Raw genomic sequence first — 19,061 nt, forward strand, 5'->3', positions numbered from 1 at the left:
ATTTGAGCATTTGACATGTTAATGCTATAATTATTGATACTTGGATGTGTATTGTTTGTGGCATAGACAATAATGACCTCATGTAATTAATATACAAAACCAATCAATGTTCCTTGAATTGCCTTTTCTTAATCCTTCTTTGCTTCATACAACTGATAGATAACCTTCTACTATCTTAAGATGATTCTAGTATGTAAGCATTGCTATGAATGGCCTACTAATCCTCCATCATTTAGGTATTACGTATACAAACACACTTAACTCTATTGCTGGCGAATCATGTATCATTAACAAATTTGTGTGTTGATAGGGAAGACGTGGCCAAGTATTGTATAAGTATTAGGGGGCTAGTATTGAGACTACTTGAGGCCATATCGGAGAGTTTAGGCCTTCAAAGAGATTATATATACAAGTCTTTAGGCAAACATGCCCAACAAATGACTTTAAACTATTATCCACCCTGTCCACAACCAAATCTAACTTATGGACTTTCTGGACATATAATCCTAATTTAATCAGTATTTTCTTCAAGATGATTGTAACGCCCCACTTGAAATACGTAGCCACTGTTTAAGGTATGGCCTAAAGGATTACTGAATTGCCCCTAAATGAGTTTGTATATTGTTCATGTTGTTTGGTTGGCCTTTGGTTGAGTTTATGTTTTGGGTTTGGTTGAGTGTGTACCATGGAATTGATCAAGACTTGACAGATTTTGGAGCTGCAGTCTTCGCCGGGGCGAGGGAGAAGCTTCACCGCGGCGACGTTGGTTCTGTGTTGGCAGTGTCAGTTCTGGACTGTTTCGCCGGGGCGACAGAAAGTTCTTCGCCACGGCGACGAGACGACAAAAAAGTTCTTGAGGTTTCTAGAGAATTCTCCATAGGGGTAAAATGACCATTCTACCCCTAATTAGCAGGAAAAGTGGGGAGTAAAATGCAAGGAAATTTCATGGAGAATAGTGTAAAATGGGGGTGAGTTTGTAAAGAATTAAAGGATAAAGGTGGAAATTTCAAGAAAGAGTAAGGGCAAAATGGGAAAGAGTGGATATTATATGAGCTAATAAGGGTTGAGTTCTCTAAACCCATTCATTTCACCCATTTCACACGCCTCTTTATTCCCATTTCCTCTCAATTTCCTCACTCAATCTTCCAAGGGATTTTTGAGAGTTTTAAGTTGGAATTGACAAAGAAGTGATCCTAAGCAAGAAGAGGTAAGAATCCCTACTCTAGAGATGAGTTTTATTTATGTAAGGGTTAAGTTCTTACTAAGTTTATGCTTAGGAATTAAGGGAAAGCTAAGGCCAACAAGAGTAGAGAGCTTTAGTGGAGACTACTCAAGTATGAGGTAAGTAAATCCAACTCAAGCTAAAGTTTAAGAAATTCTTAAGTAGAGATTATTTATGCATGTATATATGATGCTTGTTGAGAAATTGAGTAGAGATGTGTCTACTTGTTGAGGAATTGAATTGAGAAGAGGATTTATGTTTGTTGGTGGATATTCCTTTTGGGAAGTGTTTATGAGTAATAGTTGAGATGAAGTGGAGGAGATTGAGTAGATATTTTGGGAGTGTTCTTCTATGATAGGAACCATGCCCCTAGAGGGAGTTTCTTCCCATTTTGGATGGTTAAAAAGAGAAGTAGAGTTGGAATTATAGAGGAGTTTTTGTATGCACATGAGTTGTTTGGGAAATGCCTAAGTGAAATCTGCCCTGTCACAGCCGTGACTTTCTAAGTGAATTTTGGGCATCTAAGGATTGAACCGGGCTGAGAACAAACATAAAAGTTGTAGCCCTGTTTTTGAGCTTTAAAACGAGACCAAAAACGTAGCAATCCGATGTGTATAACGCAAGGATGCCCTTTTAGGTGACCTGTGCAGAATGACGATTTGGAGCAACATGCATTTGGATTTCATAAGTGCATTAATGAGTATAAACCATCCATAGCATTAATTGTCCATTGAGAAGTAGTTTGAGAAAGAATAGAGAATGTTAAGCAGAGCTACATTATGAGTACTAGCTTAAGAGTAGAGAATTTTGAGTATAAGCATACTATGAGTACTAGTTTGAGTGGAAAGGTAGAGAATGTTGAGAAACAACTCTAAGAGTAAAGATGTAAACCCAAGATGTCAAAGGATGTTCCTAACTCAAAATAGTCCTTTAAATGTTTATTATGTTAAAAAGCATAAAATCTAACTAAGGGCAAAATAGTCAATTCATTTGGAACGGTATGAATCAATTATCCATAAAGAGGTTAGGGGCAAAATGGTATTTTTTACCTATGGATAAGCATTGAAAAAGTCAAGGATGAGTAGGCTTCATTGCATTTAATGGCATTAATAAGAATAATTATGTTAGTGTGAAATGACCAAAATGCCTATATGAAGAATAAGGACTTATGAGTTATACAATTAAAATAATGGCCAATTGCATAATTTTGGAAAATAAATGAAATATTTTCCTATAAATGAGATGAAATCGTTCAAGCCAAAGGAGAGAGCCTTTCTTCAACATTTCTTCCATTTTCTCTCAAATCTTCCATGAAACAGCTTTCTTTCTCTAGGTTTTCAAGGAGTTTTGCATAATTTTTCAAGGAGAACAAGATAGGAGCCTTGGATCTTCAATTGAAGGGTTTAAGGTAAGGATTAAAAGCTTTAGTTTTGATGTAATTTGAAGATTTGAGGTAGAGTTGAGGTATAATGTATATAGTAGGATTAAGGTGTAAAAGAAGTCAAAGGTTAAATTAAGGCTTTAAGGCATAGAATTAGTGATGGCAAGTGTAGTTGAACTCATTTATTCTACTTATTGCCTTGAATTCATTATAATGAAGTTATGCTCTTATGTTTTATGAGTTGTTATGTTTGATTGAAGAAAATGAAGTGTGGATACTGATTGTGGCAAAAATTGTAGTATTGGAGGCCACATGGTGTTGAATGGTTGCTATTAGAAGTGTTGATGTGTTGTTGCATTAGCTTACAATGTATAGCAATAATGGAGGATTATGGAAATGAGATTTTACACTCCTTTAAGATGTTAAAGACATCAAGGGGAGGTTTATTTGATCACAAGTTAACCTATTGGTTAATGTCAATAGGAATTGATGTGACATAGTTAATATGAAAATTCGGATTTAATGGGCTTAGGGGTTTTGGTAACCATGCTTCTGATTTCGACCATAACTTGAGTTATAAAAATCTAAATGAGATGATTCTTGAAGCATTAGAAAGATAAGACACAGACCTATAACTTTTATGTTTATGCCAAGAGCCATCGTTTGAGAAAAGGATGGAAAATGGCCTGAAGCATAAACTGGTTATTAAGTTTAAGATTTAACAATCATCTTATGATTATGAATTGATTATTATGTATTATTGTAAGTATAACATGTACTAATGTTTACCATTAGTTAGATGATATTTGAAAGTATACATGGTCATGATGTTAAGACATGATTAATGTTATGAAATGGCATGAAGATGCAATATAATACATGTTTTAAGATGATGTATGTGAGCAAGAGGTAATGTAAATGGATTGATAATCCATAGATGAATTAAAAGTATTAAGCTCACCAAAATATGTATTTACATGCCATAAGATGTTAGAGATGCAAATAGACATGATAGAGATGCATATAGACACGATGGAAAACGCGTAAGCATATCCTCGTATACCGGTTGAGGAAAGATGAATATATGCTTTAGATGCTAAATAACGCGTAAGCACGCCTCCCGATGATATGAGCTCTAGATGAAATTTGAGGCTAGATGATATGAAGTGCTTAAGATGCTAAGAAAGGTCCGATCGGCTAGATGTTAAATGTTTCATATGCATTTAGTTGCATTACATGAGTTATGATGTTATTTACATCATGAGATGATTTATACTCATGTTAGATGATTTTAGATGTTATGTCATGATATGTGATGTGTGTGTACACATTGATGTTTATATAGCCATGGGATAAAATGATGAAAAGCATATGAATTAGTAATAAAAGGGGAAGTATCCCTAGATGTAAAAGATAAGTGATGTGTTAACAGATAAACGGATCATTCCTTACTGAGCGATTAGCGCTCACCCTTTCATTGTTGATTGCTTTGCAGGTAGACTAGAAGCGAGGGATGCTAGAGACAGCGGGACTACACGTGAGGGGAGATGATTTATTATCATCTCGATATTTTTATCTTGATGTAAATATGTAAATGATAAATATCTGTGAAATACATTTGGAAGCTTCCACCCTATAAATATGTTTTGATCTTGTAATTTCTTAAAGTTTGTAAATTATAAGTTTAGATCCTGCGTGATATTTTATATGCATGTTTTGGATATATTATTATTATCCTTATACGGATTTTTTTTAAATACAACTCGTTCTCCAGACATGTATCCTCGGGATTCTCATTGAGGGATATTCAGAGGATACTTGACTGGAGGGGGGTTTTACAAAAGAGAATGAGAATACTTTGATAGTAAAGAGGAAGAGAGATTGAGCACCAAAAGAGAGAAGGGTGCTACAGAAGAGAATAGAGTAAGTTGTGCGATGGGGAACCTGTGAGTGATGAGTAGAGTCACGAGAGTGGGTGCTTTGTGATCCCTAGCCGTGCCTCCGGTCAGATGAGGCCGTGACTGTCACGCAGAGTGGAACATGAGGTTCCAGCCGTGCCTCCGGTAAGATGGGGTTGTGACATTCAGAGAGAGAGAGAATACACTCGCATGGCCAAAGGTTTCGAATCCATGCATGACTAAATCGGATCGGTAGCGAAATGAGCGGAAGTCACGTAGAGTGGTAGCGCCCAGCCGTGCCTCCAGTCAGATGAGGTCATGACATTCCAATGAGTAGGAATGAGAAAGAACAGAGATGAGACAAGCTAAGAGTTAAGCTATATTATGAGTACTAGCTTGAGAAAGAGATGAGCAAACATGAGAAAGAATAAGAGAGAGATAAGAGCATAGAGTAAGTTATGTGATGGGGAACCCGTGAGTAATGGGTAGAGTTATTCCCGCATGTACGCCGCATTGAGAGAGCGGCACGTGTATGAGAAAGAGAAGTGGTGTAGTCCGTGAGTGTGCATGCGGATGAGGGCTATACCCGAGTACCCGAGAGAGAGATTATACACTCACATGGCCAAGGGTTCCGAATCCATGCATAACCAAGTCCGATCGGCAAGAATGAGGAGAAGTCATGTAGAGCGGGAGCGAGTCCCTACCGTGCCTCCGGTAAGATGAGGCCGTGACTACTAAAGAGAGTTAACAGAAAAGAATTATAAGAAAGAGAAACAGAAATGAGAATGAGATAATAGAAAGAATTAAAGAATGAGAAAGCTTGAGAAAGAATGAGATAGAAAGAGAGAGAGAGTATGAGAAAGAATGCGGAAGTTTGAGCTAATAAGAATAGAGAGTAGAAGAAGAAACATGCAGTTCTTTTGTATTAATTGCATGTAGAGCTTATATAGGCGAGAACCATGATTTTCCTTCATGGTGAGTATGATGAGAATAAGAGAGAACCATGATTATCCTTCATGCTGAGTAAGAATAAGAGAAAAAGAACAGAGAGAAAGAAAGAAAGAAAAAAAAAAAAAAGAGTAGAACAGAGTTAAAGGAGAATAACAGTATTAGAAAGAAAGAGGAAAACAGTGAGAAATAGAAATAGAAGAATAGTAGAGTAAGGAAAGAACCAAAGAGTGAGTTACGGGGACAGGTAGTAGAGGATTTACTTACTGAGCATTGTTATGCTCACCCCGTTGTTCTTCTCTGTTTTGCAGGAAATAGGAGCAACGGTCGGATGGACGTCGAGGAGCGAAGAGTATTGGCACCACTGTCCACCAGCGATGATATTTTGTATTAATTAGAAAGTTTTTAATACATAGTATTTTGTATTTGTAAAGAATTATATTTTGTGAGTAAAGAAAAATTTGAGCCCACTATTTTCCATCGCTACGTATATCTATAATTTACATAGTATGTATTATAAGAATAGTACTAAAGAGGAGGTGTTACAATGATGTGCCTGGTCTTCAGGTTCTCAGGAATGACAAATGGGTTGTTGTATATCCTATCCCCATCACTTTCATTATCAACATTTGTGATCAAATGCAAGTAAATTAATTGAATGTATAATAAAAGAACTTACTCCTTGTGTATAATTTATTCTTTGTTGATTAACTTTCTTCCTGAAAGATTTCAGCAAAACTGAAGAAAAATAAAGGAAAATCTATGAAGAACAGTTGAGAGAAAAACTAGGACAAGAACCTGAAAATTGGGGATTTTTTTTTATTAATTGAAGTTAGTTACAAATAGGTGATTATATGCAACTAGATTCTCAGACTAAAACGCACCGTTTGGATGTTATTTTGCTAAAATACAAAATAGCCTAGGCTACTCTTAAATTATTACATTTTCATCCTAACCATTACTTCACATTTCCCCTTAAACTAAATCACTCTTAACTTCTTCAATATTTCCGCTGACATTATATGCTTTCTGCTCCTTCTCTAACATTTCCCCTGAAATTAATCTGCTCTCTGCTCCTTTTGCAACATTTCCCTTGAAACTAATCTGTGTCTAGCTTCAACTTCAGGAAAAAAAAAATGCTTCAGTATCTTTAGCTACAGACTTCAGTTCAGCTCCTTGAGCTACATACTTCAGCTTTAATATAGTCAGACACTTTAAAAATATCAGCTTCAACTTTTGCTCTTAACCTCAACTTTTGGCAGTTCATATGTCACATTCAATTTCTCCCTAAATAAGGCAAATCTGGTGCAGTGAATAGCTTTGGTTAGTACATCGGCAATTTGACATTCTAAAGCTATGTATTGAACATTCAAGGCTTTGTTTGCAACCAACTCTCGCACATAATGAACATTGATTTCAATGTGCTTTGTCCTCGCATGAAATACAGGATTTGAGGACAAAGCACCTGTACTCATGTTATCGCACCAGATTATAGGATAGTGATTAATAATAATGCCAAGTTCTTTGAATAGGTTTTGCACCCATACTAGCTCAGTTGCAGCTTGACTAAGTGATATATATATTTAGCCTTAGTTGATGACAAAGCAACAACCTTTTGTTTCCTTGAAGACCATTGAATCAAATTTCCCCCAAGAAATACACTGTAACCACTTGTTGATCTCTTATCAATTGTATCACTTGCCTAATCAGCATTAGTAAACACCTCCAAAATGAATGGTTTTCTTTTTGTAAAGACAATACCATAATGTAAAGTGCCTTTAATACACATCAATATCCTCTTGTAAGTTGTCTAGTGGGTTGTAGTAGGATTTTGAAGAAACTGACTCAGCTTGTTAACCGAAAATGTCAAGTCTGGTATGGACAATGTTAGATATTGTAGACCTCCTTGATGCTTTTGTAGAGTGTGGGATGATCAAATAAATCACTGTCTTCTTTCCCAAATCTTACTTCGGTGGCCATAGGTGTTAAAGATGGGTTAGATTCTTCCATTCTAGCCTTGTGTAACACTCTTGTGCATACTTGGTTTGTGTAAGTAACAACTCATAAGCATTTTGTTGAACTTCAAAACCAAGAAAATATTGCACTTCCCCCAAGTTTTTAAAGCAGACTTGTTATTCAAGTCAGTCACTTCTTGTGAAATAAGTTGGCTGTCATTTCCTATCACTAGGATGTCATCCAGATAGACTAGAAGATACATTACTAGTGAGTATTTCTTATAAAAGAACAAGCTAATATTTGAAGTAGAATTGACAAAACCCCAATCCAATAATGCATTTTTCTATTTATCAAACCAAGCTCTTGGAGCTTGCTTAAGACCATAAAGGGCCTTATGTAATCTACACATAAGTTTTGTATGAGAAAGACCTAGTAGAGAACCCTTCAAGAGGCAACATGAACACTTTTTCTGATAGCTCCCCATTCAAGAAGGCATTATTTACATCAAGTTGTTGAATGGACCAACTTTGGTGTACTGCCAAAGACATCATAATTTGAATTGTTAATGCCTTTACAATTGGAAAGAAAGTGTCAAAATAGTCCAGCCCAAGTGTTTGTTGAAAGCCTTTGGCCACCAGCCTAGCTTTGTACTTTTGAAGAGTACCATCTAAGTTTAGTTTAGTTTTAAACACTCACTGACTGCACATTACATGCATTCCTTCTTCATAAGGTACTAACGCCAAAGTTTTGTTTTTCAAGAGGGCTTGATATCATTCTCCATAGCCTATTTCCATTTAGGTATATGTAAGGCTTCAGTGACAGTTTGTGGTTCTCTGAGAATAGTACTTGCAGATAACAATGTTTGATATGTGAAGGCAAGATTAGCTCTGGTTTTTTGCAGAAAAGCCAGCTTTAGATCTGGCAACCATAGGGTGAATATTGGTGACTTGTGTGGACGGATAAGGAAGTACTCCTTCCAAATGAGGGCTAGGAATAGTGGAAGCTAAAGGATGCTCATTTTCCAAATCAAAGGTCACATGTGCAGTAGAAGAACTAGGATCAAAACTACTGGAATTTAGAGGACCAATTTGTGAGTCTGTATTAGTTTGAGGAGAATTTTGTGCTAATGTAGCTTTGGAAAGAGCATGAATGACACTTGATAAGGAATTCAGAGTGTCAATTTGCGAAGGTGGACTGGCTAGACTGAAATTATGTGCTACTACAATTGGTGAGAGAACATGTGTATTACTTGAGATGAAGTTAGTAGAAGCTAGACCAGGAACAACTCTTGAGGTTAACACAAGATCAAGAACACACCAGGACCTAACAAAACCATGAACTAAGTTGTCACTATGAGTTGTGGAATCTCCAGCAGCTTAGGACTGAAATTCAGACTTAAATGGAAAGTTTGTCTCGTAAAGTTTCACTTGTTGGGCAACATACACTCTACTAGAAGATGCTAAGCACAAATAGCCTTTGTGAGAATGACTATATACAAGAAAAGTACACATTTTTGTATGATAAGAAAAATTATGTTTTTTATATGGCCTAAGATATGAATAGCAATTACATCCAAACACCCAAAGGTTAGCATACTCAGGCTCTTTACGAAATAAAGTGTAATAGGGTGATTCAAAATCAAGAGGTGTAGAAGGTAACCTATTCAATAGGTATGTAGCTGTGGTAAAAGTTGACCACCAAAAACTCAGGGGCATAGCAACATGGGCTAAGAGAGATAACCTATATTCTGTGATTGCCCTATGCGTTCTTTCTACTCTCCCATTTTGTTGGTGCAAGTAGGGACAAGAATGTCTAAACATTATTCCATTCTCCTGTAGGTATCCAAAAAATGATCTAAATTCACCCCCCAATCAGTTTGCAAACACTTTAGACTTGTATCCAATTGTTTCTCCACAAATTTATGAAATTGAACAAAGGTATTAAGTGCTTTAGATTTGAGTTTCATATATCCAAGTATATCGACTAAAATCATCGACAAAGATGATGTAATACCTAAACCCTTCTTTAGACATAACAGGGGTTGGTCCCCATAGGTTTGAATGTACTATCTCTAGTGGAGATTTTGCTCTAGAAGAGGATACATGAAAACTACACTGCTTCAATTTCCCAAACTGACAAGCTTCACAAAATGAATCTTTATTGCTACTAATAAAATGTTTTACATGCAACTTATTCAAACCAATTGTAGAGCTTTAACATTAGGGTGTCCTAGTCTTACAGGCCATAAGAAAAACAAATCTGAGTGAACATTATTGGTTTTACAAACAACATCTTTATGAGAACCAGAGCTCGAAAATTCTTCAATACTAGCCAAAGTAGAGACATTAGCTTCATGAGTTGCACAACATGGATAAGATGTGATGAATGATGCATGAGAAGGAGTAACATTGCTTGATAGTTCTAGCTGGTAAAGACCACCTTTTACTTTTCCTTGTAACAAGATAGCTTTGTTGATGATCATGATGAAATTCAACTATGACATTATTATCCGTGGTAATTTGAGATATGATCAACAAGTTTTTTTTTCAATTTTTGGAACACGTAGAATATTCTTAAGTTGTAGAATCCTATGTGAATCAAAAGAGGGAACAAGTAACATACCTATGTGAGTTATAGGAATAACATCACCTTTTACTTTAGAGTTCCCTAGATAATTTGTCTTCAAAACCAGATTGGTAGCATCTGCTGTCATGTGGTTAGACGCCCCAGAATCCATGTACTAGGATTGGTCATTCACTGTTTGTGGAGTGGCCACAGATTGATAGGCAACTCCTGAGTTCATCAATGTCCCAGTTTCGGTCTTAGAGGTGTTGCCATTAGGTATGACAGTGTTATTTGCATGTGATGAGGGACTAGGTTGTTGTCTGTTTTCTATAGGCTAAAATGTAGAAGCAGAGTACTGATTTAATTATAGTAAAGGCTTGCTAGAGTAAGCATGAAAGCCAAGAAGTGAGCTACAATTAGGTGTATAATGACTGGTAAACAATCCTTGTACAGGTTCATTAGGGACTCTTGCAATATTGGCTTGAGAGGGCATTTGAGGATTAAATGATGAGGCTTGTATTGGTTGGTTGTAAACTAAAGGATTAAATCCCTGGAATTCCTGATCGAATCGATGGTAGCATTATAGAACAGAATGGCCTATTTTACCACATACTTGATAGACCAGTTTTGGCTTGAAATAGCCTCTACTCCTTCCTTTACCTCTTATCATATATATTATTGTTAAACTGATGAACACTTGTAGGTATGAAATGAATACCAGTAGCCCTATTCAATCCACATCCTTGAAATCCAAAGTTTCCGAACTCAAAATTCCCAACTGGAACCTGTGTAAGTAGATCAACTGAGGTATTCTAACTTTGCTGGAATTTTAGGAGATTGAACACTTGAAACTCTTGACTTCAGTAGTTGTGACAAATTTTGAAAACCAACACCTGAGACATTTTGAAAACCATTGCCTGAAGATTGTGAAGATACAGGATCAATAGGTCCTTGCTTAGAAACCAATAGTGCAGAATTCAGTTGTTCATGAAAGTTCATCAGTGCACTGTCTATCTTTCCAACCTCATTTCATGCTTGTGTAGCATGAATTGAGCTTCCTGGAAAGTAGCATTGCAACTATTAAAAGTCAGGTTCGCCACCACAACATCATATTTAGGACCTAGACCGTCTAATATGTACAACTACAACAGCAATTCTTTGTCTCCAATTTTAACTCCACTTGTAGCCAGCTCATCTCCTAACTCCTTCATTATTAGGACATACTCATTGATATTCACGGACTCTTTCTTAGTAGTCTGCAATAAGTTTCTCAAGTGCAGTGTTCTAGCCTTAGAAAAAAACTAGAATTGAAGTTCTAACATACTCCAAATCTCATACGAGCTGGTGCATTTTGCAACATGCCTAAACATGGACTCAGATATAGTCGAGAATAGTCAACTCACTAAGAACTGATATGTCCTCTTCCAAATGAAATACTTTGGGTTTGGTTTCTTAACAAATCTTTTGACTCTATTGATTTCTTAAAATGAAACATAGTAGGGCATGGATTCTTACCAGTAATGAAACCATCAAGTTCGTGAGTTGCCAAAGCAGGAAGAATTTGAGAGCGCCAATATCCATAGTTCTTCTCCACAAGCTTTACAGACAATGTTGGGAGTAAGGATGAGCGGTTCCGGGTACCCTGCATTTTTTGGGGGAATCGAAAACGGGACCGCACAGTGCAGGTTTCCAAAAAAGGAATCGGAACCGAAACCGCACAGTACATGTTCTTAAATTCAAGGAACCGGAACCTAAAATGCAAGTTCCGGTTCCTTTCCCGGGTACCTATAAAAAATCAATTACCCCCCTATTAGTTTAAAAATAACAAAAATACCTTAAATATTTACAAATACACCCCTAACAAATTTTGATTACTCATTCATTTGTGTCCAATGTGACTCATAAATCCTCTAATATCTAGGCAACACTTGAATTCAATCAATTCATCACAATTCACATAAAATTCCTCAATCAAAACCAAAACCAAAACAATTAATTAAATTAATTAAACAATCATATTATAAATTTATAATTTAATATTATAATTAATTAAATTTCTAATCATTTAATTAAGTATTGTACAAATGTTTATAATGTAATATTATAATTAATTAAGTAATCATACTGTAATGTAATATTATAATTAATTAAATTTTTAATCATTTAATTAAGTGGTGTACTAATGTAGTAAATTACTAATGTTTATAATATAATGTTATAAATTTATAATTAATTAAGTAATCATTTTACTATATAATGTTATAATTAATAAGTGGTTATAATATAATATAATGTTATTATTAATTAAGTAATTATTTAATTATAATATAATTATTTAATTAATTAAATTTATAATCATTTAATTATGTATTGTACTAATGTTTATGATTGAATATTATAATTAATTAAGTAATAATTTAATTAAGCAATCATACTATAAATTTATAATGTAATGCTATAATTAATTAAATTTCTAATCATTTAATTAGGTATTGTGCTAACATAGTATGTTTATAATATAATGTCATAATTAATTAAGTAATCATTGTATTATGTAATGTTATAATTAATTATGTGATCATCTTATAATGTAATGTTATAATGAATTAAATAATCATACTCTAAATCTTTAATATAATATTATAATTAATTAAATTTCTAATAATTTAATTAAGTATTGTACTAATGTTTATAATAGAATGATATAATTAATTAAGTAATTATTTGTTTATAACGTGATGTTATAATTAATTAAGTAATCATACTATAAATTTATAATGTATTGTTATAATTAATTAATTTTCTAATCATTTAATTAAGTATTGTGCTAATGTAATAAACTACTAATATTTATAATATAATTTCATAATTAATTAAATAATAATTTCATTATGTAATGTTATAATTAATTATGTGATCATACTATAATGTAATGTTATAATGAATTAAGTAATCATACTATAAATCTTTAATGTAATATTATAATCAATTAAATTTTTAATCATTTAATTAAGTATTGTATTAACGTTTATGATGGAATGCTATAATTAATTAAGTAATCATTTAATGTTATAATTAATTAAATAATTATACTATAAATCTATAATGTAATGTTATAATTAAATAAATTTCTAATTATTTAATTAAGTAATGTACTAAATTACTACTGTAATGTTATAAATTTATAATTAATTAAGTAATCATTTAACGATAATATAATTTTATAATTGATTAAGTAATCATTTAACTAGTAATGTATTAATGTTTATCAATTTATTTTATATAATTAATTAATTACTAATTTACTACAAATATACTTAGAACTTGATAATTGAAGTAAATAACTAAATATTATATTATTATTCAATCAAATATACTATTTTATTAAAAAATAATTCTTTTAATTGGTCATAATTCTAATTATACACTTAATTAATCAAAACTTTAATATTAATATATCATAATCTATTAAAGTTTTTTATATGGTGTAGTTTATACGTAATAAGTATAATTATATATTTATTTAATTAGGTTATTGTAAAAATTTAAATTTTTCCATTTAAATTTTTTTATATGTAAAATTATATAGACCCCCCATTCTTCACAGATATTTCATTTTAACCCAGGATCCAAAATAGGATACCCGTTGCAGGTTCCAAGCCGGGTACCTGCTGCAGGTTCCAAGCTGGGTACCTACTGCAGGTTCTTTTTTCCAGGTTTTGGTTCTCCACATGTAGGAATCGGAATCGGAACCGCATAGGGTCGGTTCCAAAAAAAGGGAATCGAAATCTACCTGCATAGTGTCAGTTCCAGATAGGCTTTGGTTCTACCCGCAGGTTCCGATTCTACCCGCTACCCGTGCTCACCCCTAGTTGGGAGAGAGGATTAAAGCATTAAGTTGGACGCATTTGCACTACGAGCTTGTTCAATCTCTATTTTAGAAGCTGAAATTGAGAACTCAGGATTCATATATTAGCCATGGATGTTAGTCGATAGCTTTGATACCAAGAAGGATTTCAGGAAAAATGAAGAAAAATAAAGGAAAATCTATAAAGAACAGTTGAAAGAAAAACTAGGACAAGAACCCGAAAATTGGGGATTTTTCATTAATTGAAGTTAGTTACAAATAGGTGATTATATGCAACTAAATTCTTAGACTAAAATGTACCGTTTGGATATTATTTTGCTAATATACAAAATAACCTAGGCTACTCTTAAATCATTACATTTTCATCCTAACCATTGCTTCACACTACCTAGCTCTTGTCCATGTGTGCCATGGAGCGTATATTATATTTAAAGATCGTAATAATTTCGTGGTGGGTCAATTTGTTTCAGGTACTCAGCAATGATCGGTACAAGAGTGTGCTTCATCGAGCTGCGGAGAATTGTAACAAGGAGCGCATATATGCATTCAAACCTTTTATTGTCCATCGCCAGATGCTTTAATAGGTCCCGCCAAGGAGTTAATCGACCTTAACCACCCGGCTGTCTATACAGACTTTACATATCTGGAAGAGGGGACTTGAAACTGAGTACTACTGCTTCATCCTTTTAATTAACCACAGACACACTAGGTGTTTGTGGAGAGAGAATTTCGCCACCATTAAAATTATTGATTATATTTCATCTGTAATCAAGTTTAATATTATGTGATTTTAATTTAGATCAGTGTCAGAAATTATTTTTATGTGGTGCTAGTAATTAATACCAGTTATGGTATTGATGTAAAACTAAATATCCTCTCTATCTTAAGATAAGTCAGCAGCCTAGCAAAAGAGAAATCTCAAACTCGGACACGGCATGAAGCTGTTTTCTAATTAGAAAGCATCGAAATTCTTAATAATTTGAGGGGAAAAAGAGTCATGATCAAGGACTTGCTGTTTATATTATAATGGTGATCCACCTAATCATCCCCGTTATCCTGGTTTAAGTTGAATAAGGCCAGTCCGAATGCTGAATTAGGAGTCATTCCTGATAGTAATTAACTTGTCTTGCAATTAACCAGTGTCATTGACTTGAAAAATATCAGTAGCTTCAGGTATGCCATCTAAAATTCTGGTGAGAATATATACATCCAAACATACACTGGTCATCTAAAGTCGAGGTTTTGAGAGGCATAGGAAAATGTTTTAAAGTGCTTTGGAAGGCCTTGTGGAGGACCAAGGTTCTTGTTTTCTATAACCTTTGGTCACGAAGCCCATCTAGGAGGCCAGAGGTCAGGGTTGAACCATGGGGATATCTGCGTGCTCCATCTATGATAACAGATCATAGTCTGGAGAGCATTGTTCTGGTTGAATTTTACGAGTATGGGTAAATTCTTAAAATGGGACCTGTTTCACATAGAATATAAATTATAGTTAAACAAGGGGTATAAGTTACAAACCTAATTATTTCCAGATCACAAGCGATTACAGACATCTAAATAGTTTAATTTCTGACCCCACACCCTACACATGTGGATTTCCACCAAATTGCCAAATTATCTGGTTTGCTAGCTGGTGTGATGGGATAATTTCCAATAACTAATATTGTGATCGAAATTCATTACGTTGGTTTTCGTGAAGAAGTTATACCCCACAATCAATTTCATGGTCCGCAGAGGTGCCAGTGTTGACACGCCGAGACTCTTTATCACTATTCTTTATCAATTCTAGTTTGGGTGCAAGAATACATAATCAATTGCCAGCTGGATGTCGATTACCCTATCACAAAATTAAACGAATGATTCTGACGATTGAGACCGGATATCTGAATTGCAAAATTTTACAGTAGATAATTTAGATTGCCCATATCATGTAAACAGGATCTCATGTGTATGTGGATCTCTGAAGTCTTAAAGTTAACGGCTAAATAAGTTTTTTGAGACTGTCCTTTATTAATAATCGCGTAGATTCAAATTTATGACTTCTTAAATAATACACATAAAAGTCTCAAACGAATCGTGAAACTAGTTAGAGGTAATCTGATTTGATTTGGCTACTAGTAAAAGTGTGAAAAGATGCCAAGCTCCACAAGAATACTTTTAACATATTTACAATATGGCTGTTTTACTTTTACTAATGAAATGATAGATGATAGCAAGCAATGGGTTGGAGATGATCTTATGCTATGTTGATGCTTGATTTTGGATACTAATGACTTATACGTGAGAAATATTAAGTGGACTCAGAAGTTATACGTGATAGATCTATGAGATTTGAATATGATGCTGAGATTATATATGTTGCAGAAAACATAAATAATAGATTAAAAAGAGAGATTTTTATAGTGGTTCGGATGTTAAAAACAAGTCCTATATTCATTATTATTTTATTATTCTCTCACTATTTCTATCATATTGCCCGTAAGACATACAAAGATGAAGAAATATTTTACTTATAGAGAAAAAAAATAAAGCTTAAATCTATGCCTAATTCTCATATGTCTAATCTCCCTCTTAATTTATATAACTTTGAGGTTAATATAATTTCTTAATTTATATAATTTTAAGGTTAATATAATAAGTGTTTTATAAGTTATTTTGATACATCAAAAACTCTCATCTGTATTTCTTTTAAAATGATATCTGATTAATATAAGGTATCTTTGAGGTGATACAGCCTGCTTCTTTAAAAAAGGGATAGAATTAATATAAGATACCTTTAACCGGTATAGGCTCGACAGAAAATACAATTCACCTTTTAGGCTATTATTGAGTTGCCATTAGCACGACTTTTTAGACATAATAGCTCAAAAGTCAAAAGTATACCTATTATTCTTAATTATTTGACCATGACCTTTTGTACACTTAAAAGAAGCACCAAATTTTTAACTCATTTACGTCTATTCACGGTTCCGCAGAAAAGAATTATAAATTTGATAAATGCGGCAGTGGCACACCAAGCCAATTAATTTGTAGATTCTCACGGCTCAGTCGCTCACATTATCTTCCAGCAGTTCAGTCGGGATTCGGCAACTCTTCCTTTATCTTATCCTCTCTCCTCTCTCATTTAGCAATATTGTTTCCTATAAATAGGGACTATCAAACGCCATACCATCCATCACTTATACAGTTCCTTTCCTTTATATTTCATAATAATATATTATTTCATATGGCTATAGCTACCGCTTCCACCAAGCTCCTACTCTCCGACCTTGCATCCACTGTTCAAAACGTTCCCTCTAACTGTATCAGACCCATCAATGACCGTCCAAATCTCACGCAAGTTGAGGTATCAGATGCTTCTTCTATTCCTCTTATCGATCTTGATGGTCTTTACGGTCCTCGCCACTCTGAAATCATCCAACAGATTGGTTTAGCATGCCAACACGATGGCTTCTTTCAGGTATATACTTTATTATTTGCAATAATCTTCAACTTCATTATTACTTGCTATAACTACATCTTAATCTATACATACACCTGTCCCTGTAGGTGAAAAACCATGGAGTTTCAGAGGAAATGATCAATATCATGTTGAACATTGCAAGAAGATTTTTCAAATTACCAGAGAGTGAGAGGTTGAAGAGTTACTCTGATGACCCTTCCAAAACCACTAGGCTCTCCACTAGTTTCAATGTTAAGACCGAAAAGGTGGCCAACTGGAGAGATTTCTTGAGACTTCATTGTTATCCTCTTGAAAATTACGTCCATGAATGGCCTACTAATCCTCCATCCTTCAGGTCTTGTATACATACATATATATATAAATACACACTTAACTTTATAGTGGCGAATCATGTATCATTAATAAATTTGTGTGTTGACAGGGAAGACGTGGCCGAGTATTGCACAAGTATTAGGGGGCTAGTATTGAGACTACTTGAGGCCATATCAGAGAGTTTAGGCCTTCAAAGAGATTATATAGACAAATCATTAGGCAAACATGCCCAACACATGGCTTTGAACTATTATCCCCCCTGTCCACAACCAGAGCTAACTTATGGACTTCCTGGACATACTGATCCTAATTTAATCACTATTCTTCTTCAAGATGATGTGCCTGGCCTTCAGGTTCTCAGGAATGACAAATGGGTTGCTGTCAATCCTATCCCCAACACTTTTATTATCAACATTGGTGATCAAATGCAGGTAAATTAATTGTATATATAATAAAAGAACTTGCTCCTTGTGTATAATTTATTCTCTGTTAATTAATTTTCTACCTAGCTCTTGTCCATGTGCGCCCTGGAGCATATATTGAATTTAAAGATGGTAATAATTTCGTGGTGGGTCAATTTGTATCAGGTACTCAGCAATGATCGGTACCAGAGTGTGCTTCATCGAGCTGTGGTGAACTGTGACAAGGAGCGCATATCCATTCCAACCTTTTATTGTCCATCGCCAGATGCTTTAATAGGTCCCGCCAAGGAGTTAATCGACCATAACCACCCGGCTGCCTATAGAGACTTTACATATGCTGAATACTATGAGAAATTCTGGAAGAGGGGAGTTTACATTTACATGCATTTGATCATCAATATTGATAATAAAAGTGTTGGGGATACGATTGACAGCAACCCATTTGTCATTCCTGAGAACCTGAAGGCCAGGCACATCATCTTGAAAAAGAACAGTGATTAAATTAGGATCAGTATATCCAGAAGTCCATAAGTTAGCTCTGGTTGTGGACAGGGTGGATAATAGTTCAAAGCCATGTGTTGGGCATGTTTGCCTAATGATTTGTCTATATAATCTCTTTGAAGGCCTAAACTCTCTGATATGACCTCAAGTAGTCTCAGTACTAGCCCCCTTTGAAACTGAATGCTGCTTGGACATGTTAAAAACCTCTACTACTGCTTCATCCTTTTAATTAACCACAGACACACTAGATGTTTGTGGATGGATAATTTCACCACCATTAAAGTTATTGATTATATTTCATCTGTAATCAAGTTTAACGTTATGTAATTTTAATTTAGATCAGAATCAGGAATTATTTTTATGTGGTGCTGGTATTGACTATCGAGGTAAAACTAATTATCCTCTATCTAGATATGTGTTGTTTTTAATAGAATTTTTGAAAGACCAAAGGGTGTAATAAGTCAGCAGAGCCCAGAAACAGCGAAATCTCAAACTTGGACACGGCATGATGCTGTTTTCTAATTA

General features: G+C 34.4%; 1 protein-coding gene and 1 pseudogene across 1 annotated transcript; both read left to right on the plus strand.

The window, feature by feature from the left end:
- Positions 1-180: 180 nt before the first annotated feature.
- Positions 181-14,499, plus strand: LOC116116140 (annotated as a pseudogene).
- A 2,402-nt stretch (positions 14,500-16,901) lies between these two features.
- Positions 16,902-18,897, plus strand: LOC116116124 (protein DMR6-LIKE OXYGENASE 2-like). Its single transcript, XM_031402221.1, has 4 exons — positions 16,902-17,298; positions 17,388-17,635; positions 17,723-18,044; positions 18,201-18,897. Exons 1-4 carry the CDS (start codon positions 17,065-17,067, stop codon positions 18,534-18,536), a joined length of 1,140 nt encoding a protein of 379 aa, XP_031258081.1. The 5' UTR covers positions 16,902-17,064; the 3' UTR covers positions 18,537-18,897.
- The last annotated feature ends 164 nt before the right edge of the window (positions 18,898-19,061 follow it).

Source organism: Pistacia vera, unplaced genomic scaffold (genome assembly GCF_008641045.1).
Source record: "Pistacia vera cultivar Batoury unplaced genomic scaffold, PisVer_v2 Contig761, whole genome shotgun sequence".
Classification (NCBI taxonomy): Eukaryota; Viridiplantae; Streptophyta; class Magnoliopsida; order Sapindales; family Anacardiaceae; genus Pistacia; species Pistacia vera.